The sequence below is a fragment of the Oncorhynchus clarkii genome, chromosome 20 (genome assembly GCF_045791955.1).
Source record: "Oncorhynchus clarkii lewisi isolate Uvic-CL-2024 chromosome 20, UVic_Ocla_1.0, whole genome shotgun sequence".
NCBI lineage: Eukaryota > Metazoa > Chordata > Actinopteri > Salmoniformes > Salmonidae > Oncorhynchus > Oncorhynchus clarkii.
In genome coordinates this window covers 27,383,863-27,407,721 of record NC_092166.1, presented here as the reverse complement: position 1 = coordinate 27,407,721, position 23,859 = coordinate 27,383,863, and the positions used below count along the sequence as shown (strand labels likewise).

Here is a 23,859-nt window from a genome sequence, read left to right as displayed (position 1 = left end):
TGCATTCCAGACGCGGTAGGCTCTCCCCGCGTCCGTTTGCGATATCACAACAGCAAAGACGTCACTTCTAACAGCGAATGCTGGTTTTTGTCTCCCTGCACATGCAATAGAACAGCAGTTATATTTCTTTACAACGACGCTGGATGCTCACTTCCTCAAAACAAAAAGGATGAACCCATTCACCTAGGGCGGCCGGTGGCATTTGTTTCACCTATCGCCAATCTCAGCCTTAACCATTAGTGTGGAAAACGCAAAACTGACCCAGGGTCAGCGTCTAGGGGCAACGTCACCCTCCTACGTCCTTACGAGCACAGCAGGCATCGATGGACTCTAACTGGGGACGCAGACCCACCGTTGTTCTGTGCGTAGACGGCTTTGAGCACAGAGCCCTTGACCTTGAGGGTGGCGATGTGGTTCCTCTCACAGTGGAGGACCTCCAGGCGTGGGAACAGGGAGGCATCCAGCTCCTCCAGCCCGTTGTCACGCACATCCAGCTGGGTCACGTTCCTCAGCAGGTCTGGCTCGTCTGGAACCACCACCCGGATCTTATTCAGCCTGATGGCACAGAGGGCAGAGGTTAGAGGTCATGCATAATTGGACAGTAGGCAGTATGGGCCGTAGCCTAATTAACCATCAGATCAAGATCAATGTCTGTATGGATTGATTTTTGTTGTTGTTGGAGTTGTCAACAAAGGGGAATTTGAACTCAAATCTGATTTTACTTGAAACTAACACATTGATTCAATATCTACAATCCTTCCCGAGTGTCACGGCGGTCTAAGGCACTGTATCTAAGTGCAAGAGGCAAAACAACAGTCCCTGGTTCGAATCCAGGCTGAATCACATCCGGCCGTGATTAGGAGTCCCATAGGGCGGCGCACAATTGGCCCAGCGTTGTCCGGGTTTGGCCCGGTGTAGGCCGTCATTGTAAATAAGATTTAGCTCTTAACTGACTTGCCTAGTTAAATAAAGGTTCAATAAATGCAAAATTAAATAAGAGATGGTCTTGATATCTCATATGTGTGACCGAATAAATGTACTGAGGTCTCCTCACTTGAAATCTGACCTCAACGGTCCCGGCCCCCTCTCTGTGTGTGCACCATCGGGGTTACACATTAACAGCTTTACGTGCTAAATGACCTGACACTCAACACATTTCTACATATTTCTGTAAAAGACTGGAAAAAGCCGCACCGACCGACAAGAAGAACAGACCACACCGTATTCATCTATTGCTACAATCACGTGTGATCTTTGGTCCTGGGCTTGACAATATGACACAGAGACACTTCAGTGAATGTGACAGGAGTGATGTATTAACTTGACAAATAACGCTAAGTCACTCAAAGCCTGCTCTTTCCCAAGCAGGGAGGACATCGGTCTAGTAATGATTACGTGACGTTCCATGCTGATTCTGTTTAGTCTGGTTCTGTTCCATGCTGACTGTCTGTTTAGCCTGGTTCTGTTCCATGCTGATTCTGTTTAGCCTGGTTCTGTTCCATGCTGACTGTCTGTTTAGCCTGGTTCTGTTCCATGCTGACTGTCTGTATAGCCTGGTTCTGTTCTATGCTGATTCTCTGTTTAGCCTGGTTCTGTTCCATGCTGATTCTCTGTTTAGCCCGGTTCTGTTCCATGCTGATTCTCTGTTTAGCCTGGTTCTGTTCCATGCTGACTGTCTGTTTAGCCTGGTTCTGTTCCATGCTGATTTTCTGTTTAGCCTGGTTCTGTTCCATACTGATTCTCTGTTTAGACTGGTTCTGTTCCATGCTGACTGTCTGTTTAGCCTGGTTCTGTTCCATGCTGATTCTGTTTAGCCTGGTTCTGTTCCATGCTGACTGTCTGTATAGCCTGGTTCTGTTCCATGCTGATTCTCTGTTTAGCCTGGTTCTGTTCCATGCTGACTCTCTGCTTAGCCTGGTTCTGTTCCATGCTGACTGTCTGTTTAGCCTGGTTTTGTTCCATGCTGATTTTCTGATTAGCCTGGTTCTGTTCAAAAACTGATTCTCTGTTTAGACTGGTTCTGTTCCATGCTGACTGTCTGTTTAGCCTGGTTCTGTTCCATGCTGATTCTGTTTAGCCTGGTTCTGTTCCATGCTGACTGTCTGTTTAGCCTGGTTCTGTTCCATGCTGATTCTCTGTTTAGCCTGGTTCTGTTCCATGCTGATTCTCTGTTTAGCCCGGTTCTGTTCCATGCTGATTCTCTGTTTAGCCTGGTTCTGTTCCATCTGACTCTCTGTTTAGCCTGGTTCTGTTCCATGCTGACTGTCCGTTTAGCCTGGTTCTGTTCCATGCCGATTCTCTGTTTAGCCTGGTTCTGTTCCGTGCTGATTCTCTGTTTAGCCTGGTTCTGTTCCATGCTGATTCTCTGCTTAGCCTGGTTCTGTTCCATGCTGACTGTCTGTTTAGCCTGGTTCTGTTCCATGCTGATTCTCTGTTTAGCCTGGTTCCATCTGATTCTCTGTTTAGCCTGGTTCCACCTGCCTTTCTGTTGATGCCTGGTTCTGTTAAATGCCAACTTTCTGTTTAGCCTGGTTCTGTTCCCTGACGACTTTCTGTTTAGCCTGGTTCTGTTCCCTGACGACTTTTTGTTTAGCCTGGTTCTGTTCCCTGACGACTTTCTGTTTAGCCTGGTTCTGTTGCCTGCCGACATTCTGTTTAGCCTTGTTCTGTTCCCTGACGACTTTCTGTTTAGCCTGGTTTTGTTCCCTGCCGACATTCTGTTTAGCCTGGTTCTGTTCCCTGCCGACATTCTGTTTAGCCTGGTTCTGTTCCCTGACGACATTCTGTTTAGCCTGGTTCTGTTCCATACAGTTTAGTGTAGTTTCCTTTCATGGTTTGAGTTTTGCAATCAAGAGACAAATCCAGTCAAACGTGTCCGGCCGGCAACAATGTGTCTACACATGCACTGAATATTTCCCGCCAGGTGTCTAGACGTGATTACGACTGTGTTCAGATCATAAGAATGGACAAAACACGCATGGCGTTCATTTGGTGAACGAGTTGCATGCGTTTGCCATTACTGTCCAAGCAATGGGGGGAAAAATGGCCTGGGTGCAAAGCTTGACGTCTGCTTGTAATGAGGATACTCAAAATGTTTCTGAATCACCAGCTGTAGATAGGATCTGAATCGAGCTTGTCTGCCCGTTTCTCTGTCTGTCTGTCCGTCCGTCTAGCTATCTGTCTATCTATATCTGTCTGTCTGCGTACCGTAGGTCGACGTGTTTGACTCGGAGCAGTCTGAAGCTCTGCAGCACCAGCGTGTCCAGGCTGTTGCCGGCCATACACAGCCTCTCCATGGACGCCAGACGCTCTAACACCTGGGGCACGTGGGTAAACTGGTTGAAGGACAGGCCCAGGTAGCCCAGTCTCTGGAGTGAACCCAGCTCACTGGGTAACTCACTCAGACAGTTACCGTCTAGGAGAAACGTCTGCAGGCTGAAGAAAAGAGAGAGAGAGAGAGAGAGAGAGGGAGAGAAATAGAGAGAGAGAGAGGGAGAGAGAGGAGGGTGAGCATGATGTGAGAAGACAGCATTTTAACTTTGTGTGAAAAAACACGCTGACATTTCTCTGTTATTTTAAGAATCCCTGTCTAATGCGTGGTGATCAAGTACCAAGTACAATCAAAAGAGCTACATTACAAACAGACGAGTCCCTTTTTCAAGTCATTCTCCACATTCTGAAACTAAGGTCTTTCCGTCTACAAACAGGAGGTGGCAGTAGTAGCAATGAGGCTCGGTGAGCATACTGAGGAATTCACAGGCTGCATTCCAGATCCTTCCATTAGACGAGAGGAGAGGTGCTCAGCTACTGCCGCTGCGAGGAAGCAGACATCACCTCATCACAGCTTCTGTCTGCCGTCCTAAAGTATCAACCCACGTGAACTACTATCAGTTTTCCTATCGGCTCAGTCTGCATTCACTTCAGGCTACCATCAGATCGTCAGACAATCATCTGAAATGTTAAACATAGAACCTATCCAATGGTCTCCTGTGCCTGGAGAAGGTGGATAGAACCTAACACTAACCACTGATGCTTCATGTTGAAGGTTAGGTTCACGGGTGAGGTCACCTGATCCTAGGACTGTGGTTAAGAGCGACCTTCGACCTCTCTGTCCCTCTCTATACGCACATTGACCCCTCGCATGCATCCCAAATGGCACCCTATTTCCTATGACGTGCACTACTTTTGACCAGAGCCTCTGGGGGGGGGGGGAGTAGTACACGATACAGGGACTAGAGCCCTACAGTGGTGGTGTCATAATACCCATAAAACCTAGCAGTCATAGGGGATTTTTAGAAACCCTTCAAATAAGGGCTGTGTTTCGTGTAGGCTTACCCCTTATGGGAACAATGAATGGTGGAAAAACGATTGGAACCATTTCCCTGTTGTGACCGCTAGGTTTTATGGGTGTTATCACTCATACTGTGGACCTCGATAGGGTGCCATTGACCCCTAGACACTTCCTGGTTCTTACTTGGTCATGGATCCCACAGCTTGGCCCACGTTGGTCAGATAGTTACAGCTGAGGTTGACCTCGGTGAGGGTGGGGATGTCACAGATGGCCACGGGGAACTGACCCAGCTGGTTATTAGACAGGTTGAGGCTACGCAGACGAGAGAACCTGGCAGAGAGAGGGAGAAGAGGGAGAAGAGAGAGAGGTTGTGAGCAGTATATTTAAGCAATAAGGCCCGAGGAGATGTGGTATATGGTCAATATACCATGACTAAGGGCTGTTCTTAGGCATCATGCAATATACCCTTAGCCGCTGTGGTATGTTGGTAAACCCCAGAGGAGCCTTATTGCTATTATAAACTGGCTACCAAAGTAATTAGAGCAGCAAAAATACAAGTTTTGTCATACCCATGGTATACGGTCTGATATAGCCAGTTTATAATATGTATTATGTAGTTTGTTGGTTCAAGAGTAGTGTGCTGCTGTGCCCAGGTAACCACACTGTTATAAGAGTAACTGCACTCTGTTAGAATGCTCCCAAAGTTTAAAACAAGCGTCAAAAGACTATGGGACTTTCTCTGACCTTTTCCGTTCCTCTGTCATACTGTGGTAAAATGTTAAATATCACACATCTGTGATATTGTGGAGTTAGCAAAGTCAGTGGTCTGACTCAACAGTCGAAATGAAAATACAAATACATTGTCATGTAGAGGAAACAGGCAGAGTGTGTGTTGTCAGTAGCAACACCAGAGGCTCGTGGCATTTGGCTTCGTGTCCTATGGTTCAGCAGTGACCTTCAGTCAAGTCACCCTTACAGGGGAAAGGGGACAGGAGAGAGAGGGGAGGGCACACGGCCCCACCACTCCTGGGCCGATTGCCATGTTAGCATCAAAGCTGATAACCTCACAAACAATTCTGCTGCCTTTTAGTCTGGCAATGCTTTGAATCGATCACACGTACACACACAGGCGCGCACACACACACACACACACACACACACACACACACACACACACACACACACACACACACACACACACACACACACACACACGCACAGCCAGTTTAGCCCCTTCATCATGTGTTATTAGAAAAAGGGAAGCTAGATGACAGGGCTATTAATTTGCAAGGCCATTTAATTCCAGCTCAGGTAGGGAGGGAGGCGTCCTCCTGTAGGAGCTGAACGAGACAAGGAGGCCAGGACAACCCTGTGCTCCTGTAGATCACCTGCTCAAATCTGCTGACTAACACCACACATACACCCCCTCCCTCTCTGCTCCCCTCTGTCTTCCTCTCCCGCTCTCCATCTCGCTGCATCTCTCTATCTGCCCCCCCCCCCTCCCCTAGATTAGCCAGATTAGCTCTAGAGAGTGATGTGCCAATCAAATATGGGCAATCAGGTGTGTAGGATACCTAGCCCCTCCTCTAATCCCATAATGCAATGCTCTGTTACAAAGGTCATGCACAGGGAGGGGCTGGATCTGGTTCCGTGCACATGTTTAAACCTTTGACCCCGTGTATTTTCATATTTACAATGCTGACTAAAAGTTATGAAGGACGAGAGAGAGAGAGAGAGAGAGAGAGAGAGAGAGAGAGAGAGAGAGAGAGAGAGAGAGAGAGAGAGAGAGAGAGAGAGAGAGAAAAAGAAAAAGTAAGAGGAAGGTAGGGAGGGGGAGGAAGAGAGGAGGGACACCACTTGGAAAAATACTAAATAGTCAGATGCCGTGATGTGAAGGACACCCAGTGTTTATAGGGAAACAAAACGGGAGACAAACCAGGTTCCCATCCAACCTTTTGATGTGAGTAAAGTACATGTCGGATATGAAATGTCACAGCAGGCCTGATGGAAACAGAACGTTTGCCCGTAGACTTTCAAAATGTCGGCAAAACAAAATACGCTAGACAAGGTGGGATTTTTTTGTGTCGGTAAAATTCATTATGCGAGAAATGGTGGTGGAAACGCCATTTTGGGGAAATACTGATATCATTGCAATCATATTGAAGTAAACTTAAGAGTCACGCAACGATATGTGGTGTGGTCCTCCCACTACGACGCGGGAAAGCAATGCCGTTTATTAGGCTACCGATTCTATAAATTGTGAAAGTACAGGGTGATGAGCTTGATGCTCCTTTCAATAAACATCAAGGGTCTAATTCTGGTGACATGATGATCGATGCTTGGCTGACATTTGACAAATAAAACTAATCTTCCTATTTTGTTCATAATAATCTCATCAGGTAGGCTATACCCACACTGTATCTGCCAGCTGTTGGCTAGAGGTACGTGCCAAGACCAGAGTGGCACATTTTATTTGATTTATTTCACCTTTATTTAACCAGGTAAGCTAGATGAGAACAAGTTCTCATTTACAACCGAGACCTGGCCAAGATAAAGCAAAGCAGTGCGACACAGACAACAACACAGAGTTACACATGGAAAGTCTATATACAGTGTGTGCAAATGGAGTACGGAGGTAAGGCAATTTATAGGCCATAGTAGCGAAGTAATAACAATTTAGCAAGTTAACTCTGGAGTGATAGATGAGCAGATGATGATGTGCAAGCAGAAATACTGGTGTGCAAAAATGCAGAAAAGTAAATAAATACAATATGGGGATGAGGTAGTTAGATTGGGTGGGCATTTACAGATGGGCTATGTACAGCTGCAGCGATCGGTTAGCTGCTCAGCTAGCTGACATTGACTATATAAATGCAAATGTTTTTGTTAGTCAATCAATCAAATGTATTTTCAGCAGATGTTACAAAGTGCTTCTACAGAAACCCAGCCTAAAACACCAACCACAAGCAATGCAGATGTAGAAGCACGGGGGCTAGGAAAAACTCCCTGGAAAGGAAGGAACCTAGAGAGGAAGCAGGCTCTGAGGGGTGGCTAGGAAAAACTCCCTGGAAAGGCAGGAAACTAGGAAGAAACCTAGAGGGACTAGGCTCTGAGGGGTGGCCAGTCCTCTTCTGGCTGTGCCGGGTGGAGATTATAAGAGTACATGGCCATTAAGGCCAGATCGTTCTTCAAGATGTTCAAATGTTCATAGATGACCAGCAGGGTCAAATAATAATCACAGTGGTTGTAGAGGATGCAACAGGTCAGCCCCTCACGAATATATGTGTAGAGTTGAAAATGCGATGGAAACCTGTAGTTTTTATTCAATACATGGGAATTTCACTGCAAAAGTTATTTTGATGTCCACTACGTCATCACGCACAGCCTTTAATCAACAACAAGTCACTTTGGTGGAAACATCTCTGGTGGGAAAATGCACATATTGTTTTTATGCAGATTTTTTGAATATTTGCATGAAAATCTGTCGCAAATTGGATGGAAACCTTGCTCCTCACACACACTCTCTCTCTCTCAGGAAAAATGTGTGTCTGAACACACACACAAACCTGAGCCAATACACATTGTGACATGCTCACAGACACAGTGAGAGCTGAGGAGTCTAGACTAGGCCATGTTGTCGCTCTCTCTTCCCCTATCTCTCTCTCTTCCCCTCTCCCTCTCTCTCTCTTTCCCCCCTCTCTCTCTTTCCCCCTCTCTCTCTTCCCCTCTCTCTCTCTTTCCCCCTCTCTCTCTCTTCCTTCCCCCCTCTCTCTTCCCCTCTCTCTCTCTGTCTTCCCCGCTCTCTCTCTCTCTTCCCCTGTCTCTTTCCCCCTCTCTCTCTCTTCCCCCCTCTCTCTCTCTCTTGCTCTCTCTCCCTCTCTTCCCCCCTCCTCGCTCTCTCTTTCCCCCTCTCTCTCTCTTCCCCTCTCTCTCTCTCTCTTGCTCTCTCTTCCTCTCTCTCTCTCTCTCTTCCCCCCTCTTTCCCCCCTCTCTCTATCTTCCCCTCTCTCTCTCTCTTTCCCCCTCTCTCTCTCGCTCTCTTACCCTCCCTCTCTCTCTCTTCCCCTCTCTCTTGCTCTCTCTTCCCCTCTCTCTCGCTTTCTCTTCCCCTCTCTCTCTCTCTCTTCCCCTCTCTCTCTCTCTCTCTTCCCATCTCTCTCCCCCTCTCTCTCTCCGTCTTCCCCCCCCCCTCTCTCTCTCTTCCCCTGTCTCTTTCCCCCTCTCTCTCTTCCCGTCTCTCTCTCTCTTCACCTGTCTCTTTCCCCCTCTCTCTCTTCCCATCTCTCTCTCGCTCTCTCTTCCCCTCTCTCTCTCTTCACCTGTCTCTTTCCCCCTCTCTCTCGCTCTCTTCACCCGTCTCTTTCCCTCTCTCTCTCTCGCTCTCTTTCCACCCTCTCTCTCTTCCCCCCCCTCTCTCTCTTTCCCCTCTCTCTCTTTCCCCCTCTCTCTCTCTTTCCCCTTTCTCTCTCTCGCTCTCTCTTCCCCCTCTCTCTCTTCCCCTCTCTCTCGCTTTCCCCCTCTCTCTCTCTCGCTCTCTCTTCCCCGCTCTCTCTTCCCCTGTCTCTTTCCCCCTCTCTCTCTCTCTTCCCCTCTCTCTCTCTCTCTTCCCATCTCTCGCTCGCTCTCTTTTTCCCCCTCTCTCTCTCTCTTCCCCTCTCTCTTCCCCTCTCTCTCTCTCTCTTGCTCTCTCTTCCTCTCTCTCTCTCTCTTGCTCTCTCTTCCCCCCTCTTTACCCCTTCTCTCTATCTCCCCCTCTCTCTATCTTCCCCTCTCTCTCTCTCTCTTTCCCTGTCTCTCTCTCGCTCTCTTCCCCTCCCTCTCTCTCTCTTCCCCTCTCTCTTGCTCTCTCTTCCCCTCTCTCTCTCTCTCTCTCTTTCCCCCTCTCTCTCTCTCGCTCTCTCTTCCCATCTCTCTCTCGCTCTCTCTTCCCCTCTCTCTCTCTGTCCCCCCCCCCTCTCTCTCTCTTCCCCTGTCTCTTTCCCCCTCTCTCTCTCTCTCTCTCTCACTGTCTTCCCCCCCTCTCTCTCTCTTCCCCCTCTCTCTCTCTTCCCCCTCTCTCTCTCTCTCTTCCCCTGTCTCTTTCCCCCTCTCTCTCTTCCCGTCTCTCTCTCTCTTCCCCTCTCTCTCTCTTCAACTGTCTCTTTCCCCCTCTCTCTCTTCCCGTCTCTCTCTCGCTCTCTCTTCACCGGTCTCTTTCCCCCTCTCTCTCGCTCTCTTCACCTGTCTCTTTCCCTCTCTCTCTCTCTTCATTCACCTGTCTCTTTCCCCCTCTCTCTCTCTCACTCTCTTTCCCCCCCCCTCTCTCTCTCTCTCTTCCCCTGTCTCTTTCCCTCTCTCGCTCTCTCTTCCCCTCTCTCTCTCACTCTCTCTTTCCCTCTCTCTCTCCCTCGCTCTCTCTTCCCCTCTCTCTCTCGCTCAGCCAATGACACTTTAAATACGAGTGACCCTACTAATGTAGGTCATACTCATTAGTACATTGTGTGAGTCTGATGCCCAGCAGGGATGCTCTGTAGCAATTAAACCCTCCATATCACATCATATCCTTTTATCTCCAAACTAGCAGCTTCTCATCGGTCATGTCCGTCTTTTGAATTCAGATTATCCCCTGCATTAGCCAGGATATAGAATATGAAAAGGCCAAAGCCTCGTATAATGTTGACGGGTCCTGGCACATATTCAGACAGGATCAGACGGGCACATGCACACACTGCTCTAATCTGCAGTGATCAAGATTCTGTATGCCCTAATTCTGCCTTCAACCAGCCTCTCTGTCACACACACAACCCAATATTCGCTCGCACGCACACATTCAATCCCCCACTCTAGCCCTCGCTCTCTATCATCGTAGACTACAAGGACACTAATATACATACACACTTGCACGTGCAGTTAAATGACAAATCATCTTCTGAATTTCTAAGACAGGCTGTGACAGGCGTGCGCGCTCACACACACACACACACAAACACACAAACAAAAACACACACAAACACACACAGTGTACAGTACATCTTGGCTATGTGGTTTAATCTGGGGCCAGATGGTGCCCACTGAGCAGTACTGAGAGGGAGAGTGAGGGAGCCAGGCCATATTAAAAGCCTCCCTGCAGAGGCAGACAGGTCTGGGCTACCCTACTAGACTCCATCCACTCCGACTGTCCAGGTCAACTCAACTAGGCCCTGTCCTGGTCCTGCCCAACTCAGTCTGTTTGATCATCTCAGCTCAAGCCAGCCTTACCCTGCCCATCTCTGCTAGGCCTGGTCCTAAGCAGCTCAAGTCTGCCCAACCAAAGGCCACTGACACTGCCTTGCCCACTAACTGACACTACCCCATTCATGCATCTTAAGCCCAGCACTATTCTGCCAAGTCCACTCCAATCTAGGCCAGCTCAGTCTAGTCTTGCCCAGTCCAGCCCTACCCTAATTGTGACCCAGTCCAACTCTTTACTAAGCCAACCAAGCCAAACCATGCCATGCTCAGATCTGTCCAGGCAGAGCAACTTAACCAGGTCAAGCCCGCCCCACCCTACCCCTTCCTGATACCCAACCCATCCCATATAATACCAGCCCTGTGTGTCCAATTCCCCTGGTTCGTACCACCTACCTCTGTAGGTGGTGTAGACGGTGGTCTGTGGGGAGGAAGTTGTGTTTGAGGTTGAGATGGGTGAGGTCCTGGCTGTAGAAGAGGTTGGGAGGCAGCTGCTCCAGACTGCAGCAGGACAGGTCCACAGAGTTGATCCTCTGGGACACCATCTGACCAACCGGGGGAGGGAAGAGAAAGGGGAAACCTGGTGTCAAACATAATTATCCCGACTCCACTGGGATGTGTTGGTGACTGGGGGGTGGATTGTGGATTTATGGGAGGATTGTGTGTGTGTGACCTAGGGTGGTTATTAACAGGTCATCGATAGGTCAGGCGTCTTAAGATTAGAAAGGCAGGAAGTCAACCGTGAGTGAGACAGGACAAGACATAACAGGTCATCTCATGTTATCTACTGTATATCTACCGTATATCTACTGTATATCTACTGTATATCTGCCGTATATCTACTGTAAATCTACTGTATATCTACTGTATATCTACTGTATATCTACTGTATATCTACTGTATATCTCCTGTATATCTACTGTATATCTACCGTATATCTCCCGTATATCTACTGTATATCTACCGTATATCTACCGTATATCTCCTGTATATCTACTGTATATCTCCCGTATATCTACTGTATATCTCCCGTATATCTACTGTATATCTCCCGTATATCTACTGTATATCTCCCGTATATCTATTGTATATCTCCCGTATATCTACTGTATATCTCCTGTATATCTACTGTATATCTCCCGTATATCTACTGTATAGCTCCCGTATATCTCTCATATATCTACTGTATATTTCCTGTATATCTACTGTATTTCTCCCGTATATCTACTGTATATTTACTGTATATCTCCAGTATATCTACGATATATCTACTGTATATTTACTGTATATCTACTGTATTTCTCCCGTATATCTACTGTATATCTCCCGTATATCTACTGTATATCTGCTGTATGTCTACTGTTTAGCTTCTATATATCTACTGTATATTTACTGTTATATGTCACAGCATGACTGAACACTTAGTCCAGTTCCACTATACTCTCCTTACCACTATACTCTCCTTATTACTATACTCGCCTTACTATATTCTCCTTACTACTATATTCTCCTTACTATACTCTACTTACTACTATACTCTCCTTACTACTATACTATCATTACTATACTCTCCTTACTACTGTACTCTCCTTATCACGATACTCTCCTTACTACTATACTCCCCTTACTACTATACTATCCTTACTACTGTACTCTCCTTACTACTGTACTCTCCTTACTACTGTACTCTCCTTACTACTGTACTCTCCTTACCACTATACTCTTCTTATTACTATACTCTCCTTACCACTATACTCTTCTTATCACTATACTCTCTACTGTACTCTCCAGTTACACTATACTCTCCTTACTGTACTCTCCTTACTACTGTACTCTCCAGTTGCACTATACGTTCCTTACTACTATACTCTCCTTACCTCTATAATCTCCTTACCACTATACTCTCTACTGTACTCTCCAGTTACACTATACTCTCCTTACTATACTCTCCTTACTGTACTCTCCTTACTACTATATTATCCAGTTCCACTATACTATCCGTACTATATTCTCCTTACTACTATACTCTCCTTACTATACTATCCTTATTACTTTACTCTACTGTACTCTCCAGTTCCACTATACTCTCCTTACTATACTCTCCGGTTCCACTATGCTATCCATACTATACTCTCCTTACTACTATACTATCTACTGGACTCTCCAGTTCCACTATACTCTCCTTACTATACTCTCCTTACTATACTCTCCTTACTGTGCTCTCCAGTTCCACTATACTCTCCTTATTATACCCTCTACTAAAGTGTTTCCCAACTCCAGTCCTCAAGTACCCCCAACAGCACACCTTGTAGCCCCGGAGAAACACACCTGATTCAACTCATTGAGGGCTTGATGATTAGTCGACAAGTTGTATCAGGTGTGTCTGTCCGGGGATCCTCAATAAAAATGTGTGGTGATGGGGACAATCGAGCACTGGAGATGGGGAACACTGCTCTACTTTACTCTCCTTCTCCTTATTATACTCTCTACTATACTCTCCAGTTCCACTATAATCTCCTTTACAATACTTCCCTTACTGAACACGGTTAACTAGCTACTCTCCAGTCCTTGACTACTGCTCATGCCACTCCTCCTCACAGTCCTACAGTAGGTTCTATTCTGAGTGTTCCCCTGGGCTTCCATGACACGCTCGTCCCTGATAATATTTATAAAATTGGTTTCCTGGCTTTGGCCTACTTCAGTTAGGATGAGAGAGAGGAGAGTGAGTGAGTGAGTGAGTGAGTGAGTGAGCGTTTGTGTGAGTGAGTGAGTGAGTGAGTGAGAGCCACTGTTTCACCCCAAACTGTACTCCACTGCACACACACACACTGATGTACCTTGGCTGCGTGTCGGTGCCAGCGCAGGTGTTCTGTGAAGCTGTCAAAGCTGACGTAGTAGGTCTGGCTCTGGGGCCCTGCTGAGCTGAACGCCAGGCAGTGGCTATGCTTCTTCACCTCCTCCACCTACAGACACACACACACACACACACACACACACACACACACACACACACACACACACACACACACACACACACACACACACACACACACACACACACACACACACACACACACGTTAGGCCTAGAGACTGCATTATCAAACACACATCTTCCGTTCACACCTCCAGGGTAAGTCACACATTCAAGATAACCATTGTCGGAAAACAAATCGCCAGTTAGACACGACAACAACAACACACACGCCTTCGGAGTCAGACAAGCCAGATAAACAAACCTGTAGGGCTATTGACTGAACAAATGTTGATTGCATACAGAAAACACACATACCTATAGGAAAAAACATAAACCATCCAGGGACTTTTTCAGTACACAACACAGTCCCTGTGTTCCATGTTACAGGCCATGGTCCATTTAGTGACGTCATCAGCACAAGCTGAACGATTCAGATGTTCATATTAAAAGAGCCCCAGGCTGCAATTTCCGGTCATACAGTTGTGACCGCACGCTGCGGAGATGTATGGGAATCTAGAGATCTAGAGGTCATGTCTTGACATGATATTTGAGCTGTGGTTGCGGTGGGATATGGGGAGTCACAGTCCTGTATATGCCTAGATATAGTATGTGGCAGGCTGATAGAAAGACCCTTTGAGGAGGGCCCTTATGGCTTATTCAACGGGCCTGTCTGCCCTTCCCTGCTGCAGATACACAGCCATAAAGCCATAAAGGGATAACAGTCATTAAACAAAGGCTCTCTCCCTAACTCCCTTTTTGGAATGTGAAATCCCAAGCCAGAAAATGTATTCGTGAGGATCCAGCCTAAACTAGGCAGAACCACGATAAGACTTTTAAATTGGAGGACAAAGTGAATAAAGGCCAACAATCCATTTAGGGTATAGAGTACTTGATGTGGAGAATGCAGATATAAAATAAGGATGTTGGAAGATTAAACACGGATCTGCAACGATGACTTATTGGCCCTTCACCAGGACTCTGTCACAGAGTTGATTAAAGACTGTTGATTTGATTTCAGCTCTATGATTACACACTGATTAGACGGAGTCAAGAATGAAGACAAATGGAAATGGAAAGCTGGTGATGTACGAGTAAAGTAAGGTTTGTGGATGCCACATTGGTGTCATAGAATTAGAATGAACTTTGTGATTTTTCTTCCTGGCGTGGGTGCTCTCAATATGGCTGCCGGTCCAGCCGTCACAGAACATTGTCCGTAGTGTCAGTAACAGCAGTCCTGTGTCTTACTGTACCTTTACTCCGATGAGGGGCAGGATGTGCATCTTGCCCGTGTGGCTGTCTTTGACGGAGGAGACAATGAGGCAGGTGCCACAAAGGATCACCTGGCGTCTGGTCCAGCGGTTGACTGGCAGCTGGAGTTTCCCTTTGCGGACATTATACGTCCCCGACAGTTGCACGCGTTCCGAGCTCTCGATGCTGTGGGGTTTTCCTGGAACACACACAAGGAGAGAGAGAGAGAGTTAGCATAGTTAGCATCCAGCTAATAACACAATGGTAGGGGGATACAGTTAACATAGTTAGAATCCAGCTAACTCAACACACAGAGGAGAGGAAGTGAGAGTTAGCATAGTTAGCATTCAGCTAACTTAACACACAGAGGAGAGGGAGCGAGAGTTAGCATAGTTAGCATCCAGCTAACTCAACACACAGAGGAGACGGAGCGAGAGTTAGCATTCAGCTAACTCAACACACAGAGGAGAGGGAGCGAGAGTTAGTATAGTTGGTATTCAGCTAACTCAACACACAGAGGAGAGGGATAGGGAGTTAGCATAGTTAGCATTCAGCTAACTCAACACACAGAGGAGTGAGAGCGAGAATTAGCATTGTTAGCATTCAGCTAACTCAACACAGGGCCAGTAGCACACAGACCTGTATACTGGCCCTGCATCTATTAACCCAAAGCTAATCAAGTGACAGTAATTATGTATGACTATAAAGCAAATAATAATGATAATTGTGTTTATTTACATACTGTACATACAGTATATTGTCAACCCTGAGAGATATGAATAGTTAAATAGCGTAGCAGCCTAGCGCTCAGCACCCAGTGAAATCAATGCTGTGTTAGCATAAGCGCTAAACAGTCACAGCGCTGAATAGCTTTTAGCATAGCATTAAACACAACAGTGATAGTCAGATAATAGATGATGATGCCAGGTGCTGTCCACTAATTCAACACTATTTTGTTATGGCATTCTTTGAGCTGTCTTTATTCCCTTCACCCATCGGTTCTTCTCCTCTGTGACGTGTTCCCTCGTTCTCTCCGCTACCCTGCCAAATGGCTTGTTCATCAAGTTGCTCTGTCAATCAGTCTGCCCATCTGTCTTCTCTGTCCATCTGTCTTCTCTGTCTCTCCAAAACATCCACCTGCTCTCCGTCTTGCAAACTGGCCTGCCAACTCTCAACCTCTCTCGCTCTCTCACATTCTTCTCCACTTGCATGTGCCTCTCTGTTCTCCTCCTACCCATCTATCTATGAACAGAATCTCTGCCTACCTGGACACTTGTTTGTCTTTTATTATTCATGTCTCCACCATGTGTGCTAGGCCAAGGCGCTACGCCAAAGCATCTGATGTAGAACAGATGTGGAATGGACACGACCCCAGGCCATAGAAAATGACTCACATGTTACTGTAAACGACAGTAAATCACTCCTGCCCTCTACATCTCTCCCATCCACTCCACACTGAGTAAATGAGGGATCATTTAAACATTTTTTTTAAATGCAAAGTATATTGAAAGCAGGTGCTTCCACACAGTTGTGTGCAACTAACATCTCATCATGCTTAGGGTCATGTATAAAAATACCCAGTTGCTACCTTGGCTAGAAGAGATCTCACCCACTGGGCACATACTTTTGATCTACATGATTGAGTTTCTAACTACCCGTGAGTTAATTAAGCAATTGACATCCCATCATGCTTAGGGTCATGTACTAGGGTAGGCCATTATTTTGGCTACCATGGCTATGCTCTCATAGGAGAGGGTGTACGAGTGGTCACTGAATGGTTTGATGAGCAAGAAAACGCTGTAAACCATATGCCGTGGACGTCTCAGTCACCAGATATCAACCCAATTGAACACTGATGGGAGATTCTGGAGTGGCGCCCGAGACAGCGTTTTCCACCACCATCAGTAAAACACCAAATTATGGAATTTCTTGTGGAAGAATGGTGTCCATCGCTGCGATAGTTTCAGACACTTGTAGAATCTGTGCCAAGGTGCATTGAAGCTGTTCTGGCGGCCCAACACCACATTAAGACACTTTACCTTATTTCTTCAGTTATGTAACCCACTGTAAACCACTCCTCCATCTCTCCCAGCCACTTCAATCCAGACAGGGATAGAGAGAGAGCTGGTGGGGTAGTACTATGGGGTAAGTACTAAGTACCAGGACAAGCTCTTACAGCTTTGAATAATTGAACACAGGTCCCTTACATGCTGACTGTTAGACTAACACGAGAGAATGCTGTATGACACATGGCCCAGGGCTAACACTTTTAGCATCGCTTTAAAACTCCCACAACTGGAGAACACTACACACAAGCTACCTACTCTATTGTAGGGAGCTTACAACCTAGAGACCTCCTCAAGAGGTTCGGATCTCTTGGCGTAATGGCTAAGGTGTAGGGTTGACAGTTGCAAGGTCCCAGGTTCAAGCCCAGGTCAGGACTGATGTACCCTCAAAAGATTATCGCCACTGAGCAAATTTCAGGTCTACTGAGCGCAAAGTTCAATGTAGGCCTACATTCCATGAGACTTTTGGGAAAAAAATGCATGGCTTGACATGAACCTGTTTAGCCACTTGTCCTTCAGATAAGGTGACTGAAAATGTTGTTGTTGTTTGACGTAAGAAACCACTTCCCATACCCTTATTACAGAGAATCAGAAATTATGCTACACTCTGCCTATTGGCTACTTAGCTTATTCAAGCCTGTCTCAAAATACAACACTGCCCCTTTAAGTAAAAAAAAAAAAACATCTTTAATTGACTCTCTTTTCAAAGATGTCTAGAAATGTACACGTTTTGTGCTCTTGTAGGAAGCAATCACTCCCCTATTGCTGAATACAAATGATCTATAACTGGGCTATTAATTCACTAACTAGCAAAGGATATTAAAATGTTTACACGTGGCTACACACAGCTCTCACTTTGATCTCAAAACAAGCGCATCTACTCACGACCGCTCATGCTGTAAACACAGTCCAGTTCAAAGTAAATGGCACAGATCCATATATGCCAATGGTCTATTTGCATATAGGCCTACTGCAGCTCTGATTGGTTATGTCACACCGGTATGTGTAAAGTACGGCTGAGTAGTGTGTGTCAATGCGTGTGTCAATGCACTTGGCAGCAGCAACAAAATCTCTTGCATAGTTCGTTTTGTTTCGGTATGTTGCATTGAAAGTGGCTAATATTGCGCTGATTCAATCCCAATTGCCACAGTGAAGGGAAATGTTGATATTGTTAACAGGGAAAACTGTAGAACAGTGGTCACCAACCTTTTCTTAGTCAAGATCACATTGAGTCAAAATGCAAGCCGATATCTACCGCTCAGAATTTTTATTTTTGTATTTTTATTTTTACATGACTTTAAAAAACATAAGCCTATGCAACATTAACCAATTAAAAACAGTACTGTCGCAATGAGGTTTGTGCAGTAAGCTATAGGCCCAATACATTATCACCGCAAATTGGCTTTGCTTGAATTGCCCTGCCAATGAATGCATTGTTGTTTGGAATATATATATATATATATATATATATATATTTTTTTTTTTTATGAGGAAGGCTACATGATCACACCGGTAATGATTGAGCATATATTTAAACAATGTGCTTTTTATTTATTGTTTACTGTGCTGATGATGCCTGCATCTGATGGTCAGTCTCAGCAGATGGAGAGAGCAGCAGACTGAAGGTCCACCTCTCAACATCCCTCCGCTCTCCCTTTCGTCCACTGACACTGACCAAAAAGGGACAGTCTTCCAGCTGATGGCGAAACTCGAGTCGCACTGCATTATTTCTGCCTCATGCACAAATTCATGTTGTTACTCCTCTGACCAGAGAAAGTGAAATATCCCTTGAAATTAAAAAAGACCCAAGCCGCTAATAATAACAACGCAAGCCTGTAGATACACTTTCCTACTCATTCATTACTGCTGCACTGCTTGTTGTAGCGCTGAGTGGAAATAGGAAGAACGCACATTTCATGGCTTATAAAAGTGTTGAATACAAAGTGTTGACAGTGCTGAGTGTGAACTTAAAAACATGAACTCATCTCTTTGCTGTATTCATTGACAGTCTCTCTCTCTCGTCATGATTTTTAAACGTTTAGAAATCTCACAGTATCAACTTTGCTGAGGCTTTCTTTAATAGCTGCTACGTTACTGCAGACACGATCGTTTGAGCCATCCGATTGGCCAGCGTTAGGCCTATAGTGCACTTGATTTGCTCTCAGGGCCTACTGGAAGTCAGAGTTTGTATCTTTAGACACATGCTATGGTTAAAAATGGCAACAGTTTGCCTACCTAGTGCGCAGGGCAGCTGAGTCGGGTGCACCTATCGCCAACAGCCCGAGACCAACACAGGCACAAGGCTTTATTGTTGTTGTTGTTCTTTTACAGAAATGTTTACCGATCGACTAGGAATGCTTGGAGATCGACCAGGCGTTCGCGATCGACCGGTTGGTGACCACTGCTCAAGAAAGTTAAGTGACGATCAATCTCCTGCTTTTCTCTGTGGGCTGATATTTCCTGCACGGCCGTCTCGGGCTACTGCTCGGCACAGCTTAGAGGGAACATTGTTCAGGACTACATGTACACCCTCCTTCCACACAATATGTACCTGGCGCTTTCAGTCTGGCCCTAAAGCAACTGGAGCAGTGATTGTGCTCGTGTCTTTGTAGCTCAAGATACTGTGAAGTCGGCTTGATACTGTCAGAGACGAGGGTTGAAGAATAAATTCACTGAGGAAGTGCTCATGTTCTGTAGAACAGACTCCGAGCCCGGGGCAAAGGGCTACATTTTAATATGAGCTACTGTGATCAGCACTTTTCCCCGCTGTATCATCACAGTGCAGTGACCTTTGGCCTCATTTTCACGCCCGAAATCAAATCAATAACCGACTTTGCAAATGGACTGGTCAAATACTGAGCATGTGCAATGCGGCACCTTACCACATGGTCAGAAGTGAGATGCCACCATAGAGCTCAGACCTCTACAGTACAACTCAGTTCATTTTCAGAATTGAGTTTGCGAGTCGGATGAGAAATTGTTTGAACAAATTATTCACCAGCTTTTAGCCTCAATAAGTCACACTGGCAATCTCAAAATATCTAGGGCTTTGTTGGAACACTTTGTGTGTGTGTGCACAATCACACACACACACACACACACAAACACACAAACACACACCCTCCACACGCATGCACAGATGCACACACTCTGATTCAGTGACAGTGATAAACCTCCTCCATATGTGATTTGGGCTTTATTGTTCACCTGGATGAGGATGGACCAAAGCAGGAACAAACGTTTTAAAAGGGGAACAATATGGAGTGGGGCAGTAGGAAGCCCTAATGATAACAGTGGGCCTAAAACAGCATCTGTCTGCCCGGGTGTTGATTTGTCCTGGCGGCTACAGTAACTCTCTCTCCCCACCCAGTCACATGGACACAGTGGATCTGCCTGTGTGTAGACCAGACCACTACGCTGTCTAGGTTAGTTCAATTGAAGGGGAAGAGTGGGTGGGTGGGGCTCCCACTGGGTGGGTGGGGCTCCCACTGTTTACATTGGATCTATACAACCTCTTGACATCACAATGATAATATGGTTATGTAGTGGTCACTTTTAGTCTCATGCTGGAATCAAACCCACAACCCTGGTGGGGCAAGAACCAGGCTCCAGCCAACCAACTGAGTCATCGGAACAAGGACTCTATTTGTTGTCCCAGGCCAGGAGTCTTCAATTTAAAGGTTGAGGATGGAAGCAATGTAGGGGATAGGGTTCGGGTCAAAAGGAAACTATGGTCTTGGCTAGTTGTGTGTGTGTGTGTGTGTGTTTGGAGAATGAGGTGCTTTCTTTACCTTTGAGTGCTATGGAGAATGGGACCTTTTTTTGTAAATTTGATTGGTGGATTCAAATAAAGTATTAAAAATATATATGTGTGTGAGTAGGGAGTGGCGTGTGTTTACTTTAGGGTGTTCACTACCTAGCGGTTTATCAAGATGTCTTCCTTCCCTAAGATCAGGAAAGGCCACGGTTTCCCCTCTCCCTGCCAACACACACCCACGCAGAGAGGAACTGACTGCGGTGGGGCGGACAGTGGTACCGTTTCCCCTACTGTGGATTCCATCTTTAACAGAGTGTAAGGCCCTCCCCCATGTGATAACCAGACCACTTGCAGAACCACCTCTCCTCCTCGCTACACACGTGTAATCAGGCTGACCCCCCCCTAATGAAACAAGACACTGCAACACACATACACTTCTACCACTGGGTCTGGGCACGCCGTACCTCAGGGCTCTGACCAACATTACACACTGGGTCTGGGCTCGCCGTACCTCAGGGCTCTGACCAACATTACACACTGGGACTGGGCTCGCCGTACCTCAGGGCTCTGACCAACATGACACACTGGGTCTGGGCACGCCGTACCTCAGGGCTCTGACCAACATGACATACTGGGTCTGGGCTCGCCGTACCTCAGGGCTCTGACCAACATTACACAGTGGGTCTGGGCTCGCTGTACCTCAGGGCTCTGACCAACATGACACACTGGGTCTGGGCTCGCCGTACCTCAGGGCTCTGATCAACATTACACAGTGGGTCTGGGCTCGCCGTACCTCAGGGCTCTGACCAACATGACACACTGGGTCTGGGCTTGCCGTACCTCAGGGCTCTGACCAACATGACACACTGGGTCTGGGCTCGCCGTACCTCAGGGCTCGGACCAACATCACACACTGGGTGGGAATGAGGTACATGCAATACATGCTATGGTGCTGTGGACTGGCACAGATGAGACTAATGTATGGGTCGTAGTGTAGAGGAGGGTTTGTGTTCAGGCTATAACTAGCTCCTGCTGCCTGGCCTTGGCTGCCTCTCACATCTTTTTTCTGCGTCCCAAATGGCAGCCTCTTCCCTAGATAGTGCACTACCATTGACCAGAGCCGTGGTCAAAAGTAGTGCACTATCTTGGGAATAGGGTGCCATTTGAGCCACAAGCCTCTGTCTCGTTTCCTGTATGAGATTGTTACGATCTGAGGTGTTGTATCAAGGCCCTCCTTGCTACTGAGGAGCTGTAGAGACACATCACTGTCAAATAGTGCTAAAAATAACACATTCTGTAGCGTGTCCTTCAGAGGCTTGTTATTATTATCAAATGATGCTTGATGGCTGTTGTTTTCCACCGCTGACAGTGAAAAGGAGTAATGAGATATTGAAGAAAGAGGAAGTGAGTAAGTGCCAACACATATGGGGAAGAGAGAGAGAGGGGGAAGAGAGAGGGAGGGAAAGAAAGAGAGAAGGAAAGAAATCAAGCTGTTTCTGTGGCCTGTAAATTGCTGTCCTCCTGTAGGGGCACGCACACCATGTGGCACCGAACCTGCCTTAGTGTGAGAGAGTGTGTGTGTGTGTGTGTGTGTGTGTTGCCTGTCATCTCTTGATTTGACCTTCTGTCTTTCTCCGTATAAACCCAAAACCTTTGAGTGGTTGCAATGACGTCTTTGCAGACAGATTTCAACAAATTGCAATGGTGTCATATTAAACAGATGTTGTAATAATGCCGTATCAAACCCCTTTTCTACCTGGATTCACTCCCCCTCAATTCAATTCAACTCAAAGGGCATCATCGGCATGGGAAACATACTGTACGTTTACATTGCCAAAGCAAATGAAATAGACAATAAACATGGGAAGTAAACAATCAGAAATGAAGAGTAAAACATTTTAAAAGAATACAGACATTTCAAATGATATGATTGCCTATGTACAGTGTTGTAACAATGTGCAAATAGTTGAAGTAAACCTCGGAATAACCGTTTGTAGTGCTGCAAGGCCCAAGGTAACAGGAATAGGCTCCTTTGGACAAGCTCTAAGGTAGGTGACACACACAAACAGACATGGGCGTGTAATGGCAGTGACGGTGAGGACCAGACGAGGTGACAGCTGCTAGGGACAATTAGTGTGCGGGCCAAGGCAGTGCTATTATCCCCTCCTCCCATCTGCCAGCCTGGTGCAACATGTTACAACCTTCCAACAATCATGGGACAACCTTCAAGGCTATCTACCATAACGCACTGTCTGCCTTTAGGACTATGTATGGTACTGTGTGTGTGTGTGTGTCGTTTTATACTACATAGCTTTGTAAGTCTGTAAGCAACAGGGTCGTAGATAGTTACCACAGCCACAAAGTCCGAAGGCCCGCCTCCTCGGCCAATCAGATGAGGGAGTGTGTTGACACGTATGCCAGATTACGGTATATTTCCAGTTCAAGTTTTAGGACCAATTTATTTTATGTACAGATCCATAAATGACTTGGTTATTTATTAGCTATAATAAAACCAACAGTTTAAAATGTAAATTGGTAATCAGATGTCTTAATCAAACTCAGCTGGGAAGCTTATCATGATGTTTGCTCTAATTGTTTAAAAAAAAATTGCATGTAGACAAACAAATTGACATCTTGATTTTAGATTTATACAGTTTCAGGGAAATGAAAAATGTTGAATTAGGCTGCTTTAAGATATAAACTTCAACCCTGTTTTCCAATTGGGCACTTATTATAGTATTTTTTTAAAAACTTATTTAAAATCGTACAATTGGAATTGGGGTGCCTGAGTAAACACAGCCTTAGACTTTGACCAACAGTAGGTTGATGATATACTTTAAAATATTTACCTTAAAACCAGAAAAGCAGATAGCGTGGGCGATTTTTATTATTGCCTTGCAGTCCACCTTTTTGGTATTTTGCACTGTCAAGTGTAGACTTGACAGTGAAATGCTTACGAACCTTTCCAAATGATGCAGAGTTTAAAGATAAAATACACAAGAATGGAGCTATATACAGGGACCAGTACCAGATCAATGTGGAGCTATATACAAGGACAAGTACCAGATCAATGTGGAGCTAAATACAGTGACCAGTACCAGATAAATGTGGAGCTAAATACAGGGACCAGTGCCAGATCAATGTGGAGCTAAATACAGGGACCAGTACCAGATCAATGTGGAGCTATATACAAGGACCAGTACCAGATCAATGTGGAGCTATATACAAGGACCAGTACCAGATCAATGTGGAGCTAAATACAGGGACCAGTGCCAGATCAATGTGGAGCTAAATACAGGAACCAGTACCAGATCA

At 46.0% G+C, this 23,859-nt stretch overlaps 1 protein-coding gene across 1 annotated transcript in view; it reads right to left on the bottom strand.

Annotated features, from left to right (window-relative positions):
• The window catches only part of LOC139376148 (PH domain leucine-rich repeat-containing protein phosphatase 1-like), a 75,880-nt gene that overhangs the window by 12,895 nt on the left and 39,126 nt on the right, over positions 1-23,859 (bottom strand). The window contains exons 2-7 of the mRNA XM_071118391.1: positions 14,724-14,920; positions 13,336-13,461; positions 10,895-11,043; positions 4,475-4,621; positions 3,208-3,435; positions 353-555 (exon numbers count right to left, since the gene is read on the bottom strand). Coding sequence (XP_070974492.1) covers positions 353-555; positions 3,208-3,435; positions 4,475-4,621; positions 10,895-11,043; positions 13,336-13,461; positions 14,724-14,920 — 1,050 coding nt within the window. The remainder of the gene's footprint in view (positions 1-352; positions 556-3,207; positions 3,436-4,474; positions 4,622-10,894; positions 11,044-13,335; positions 13,462-14,723; positions 14,921-23,859) is intronic.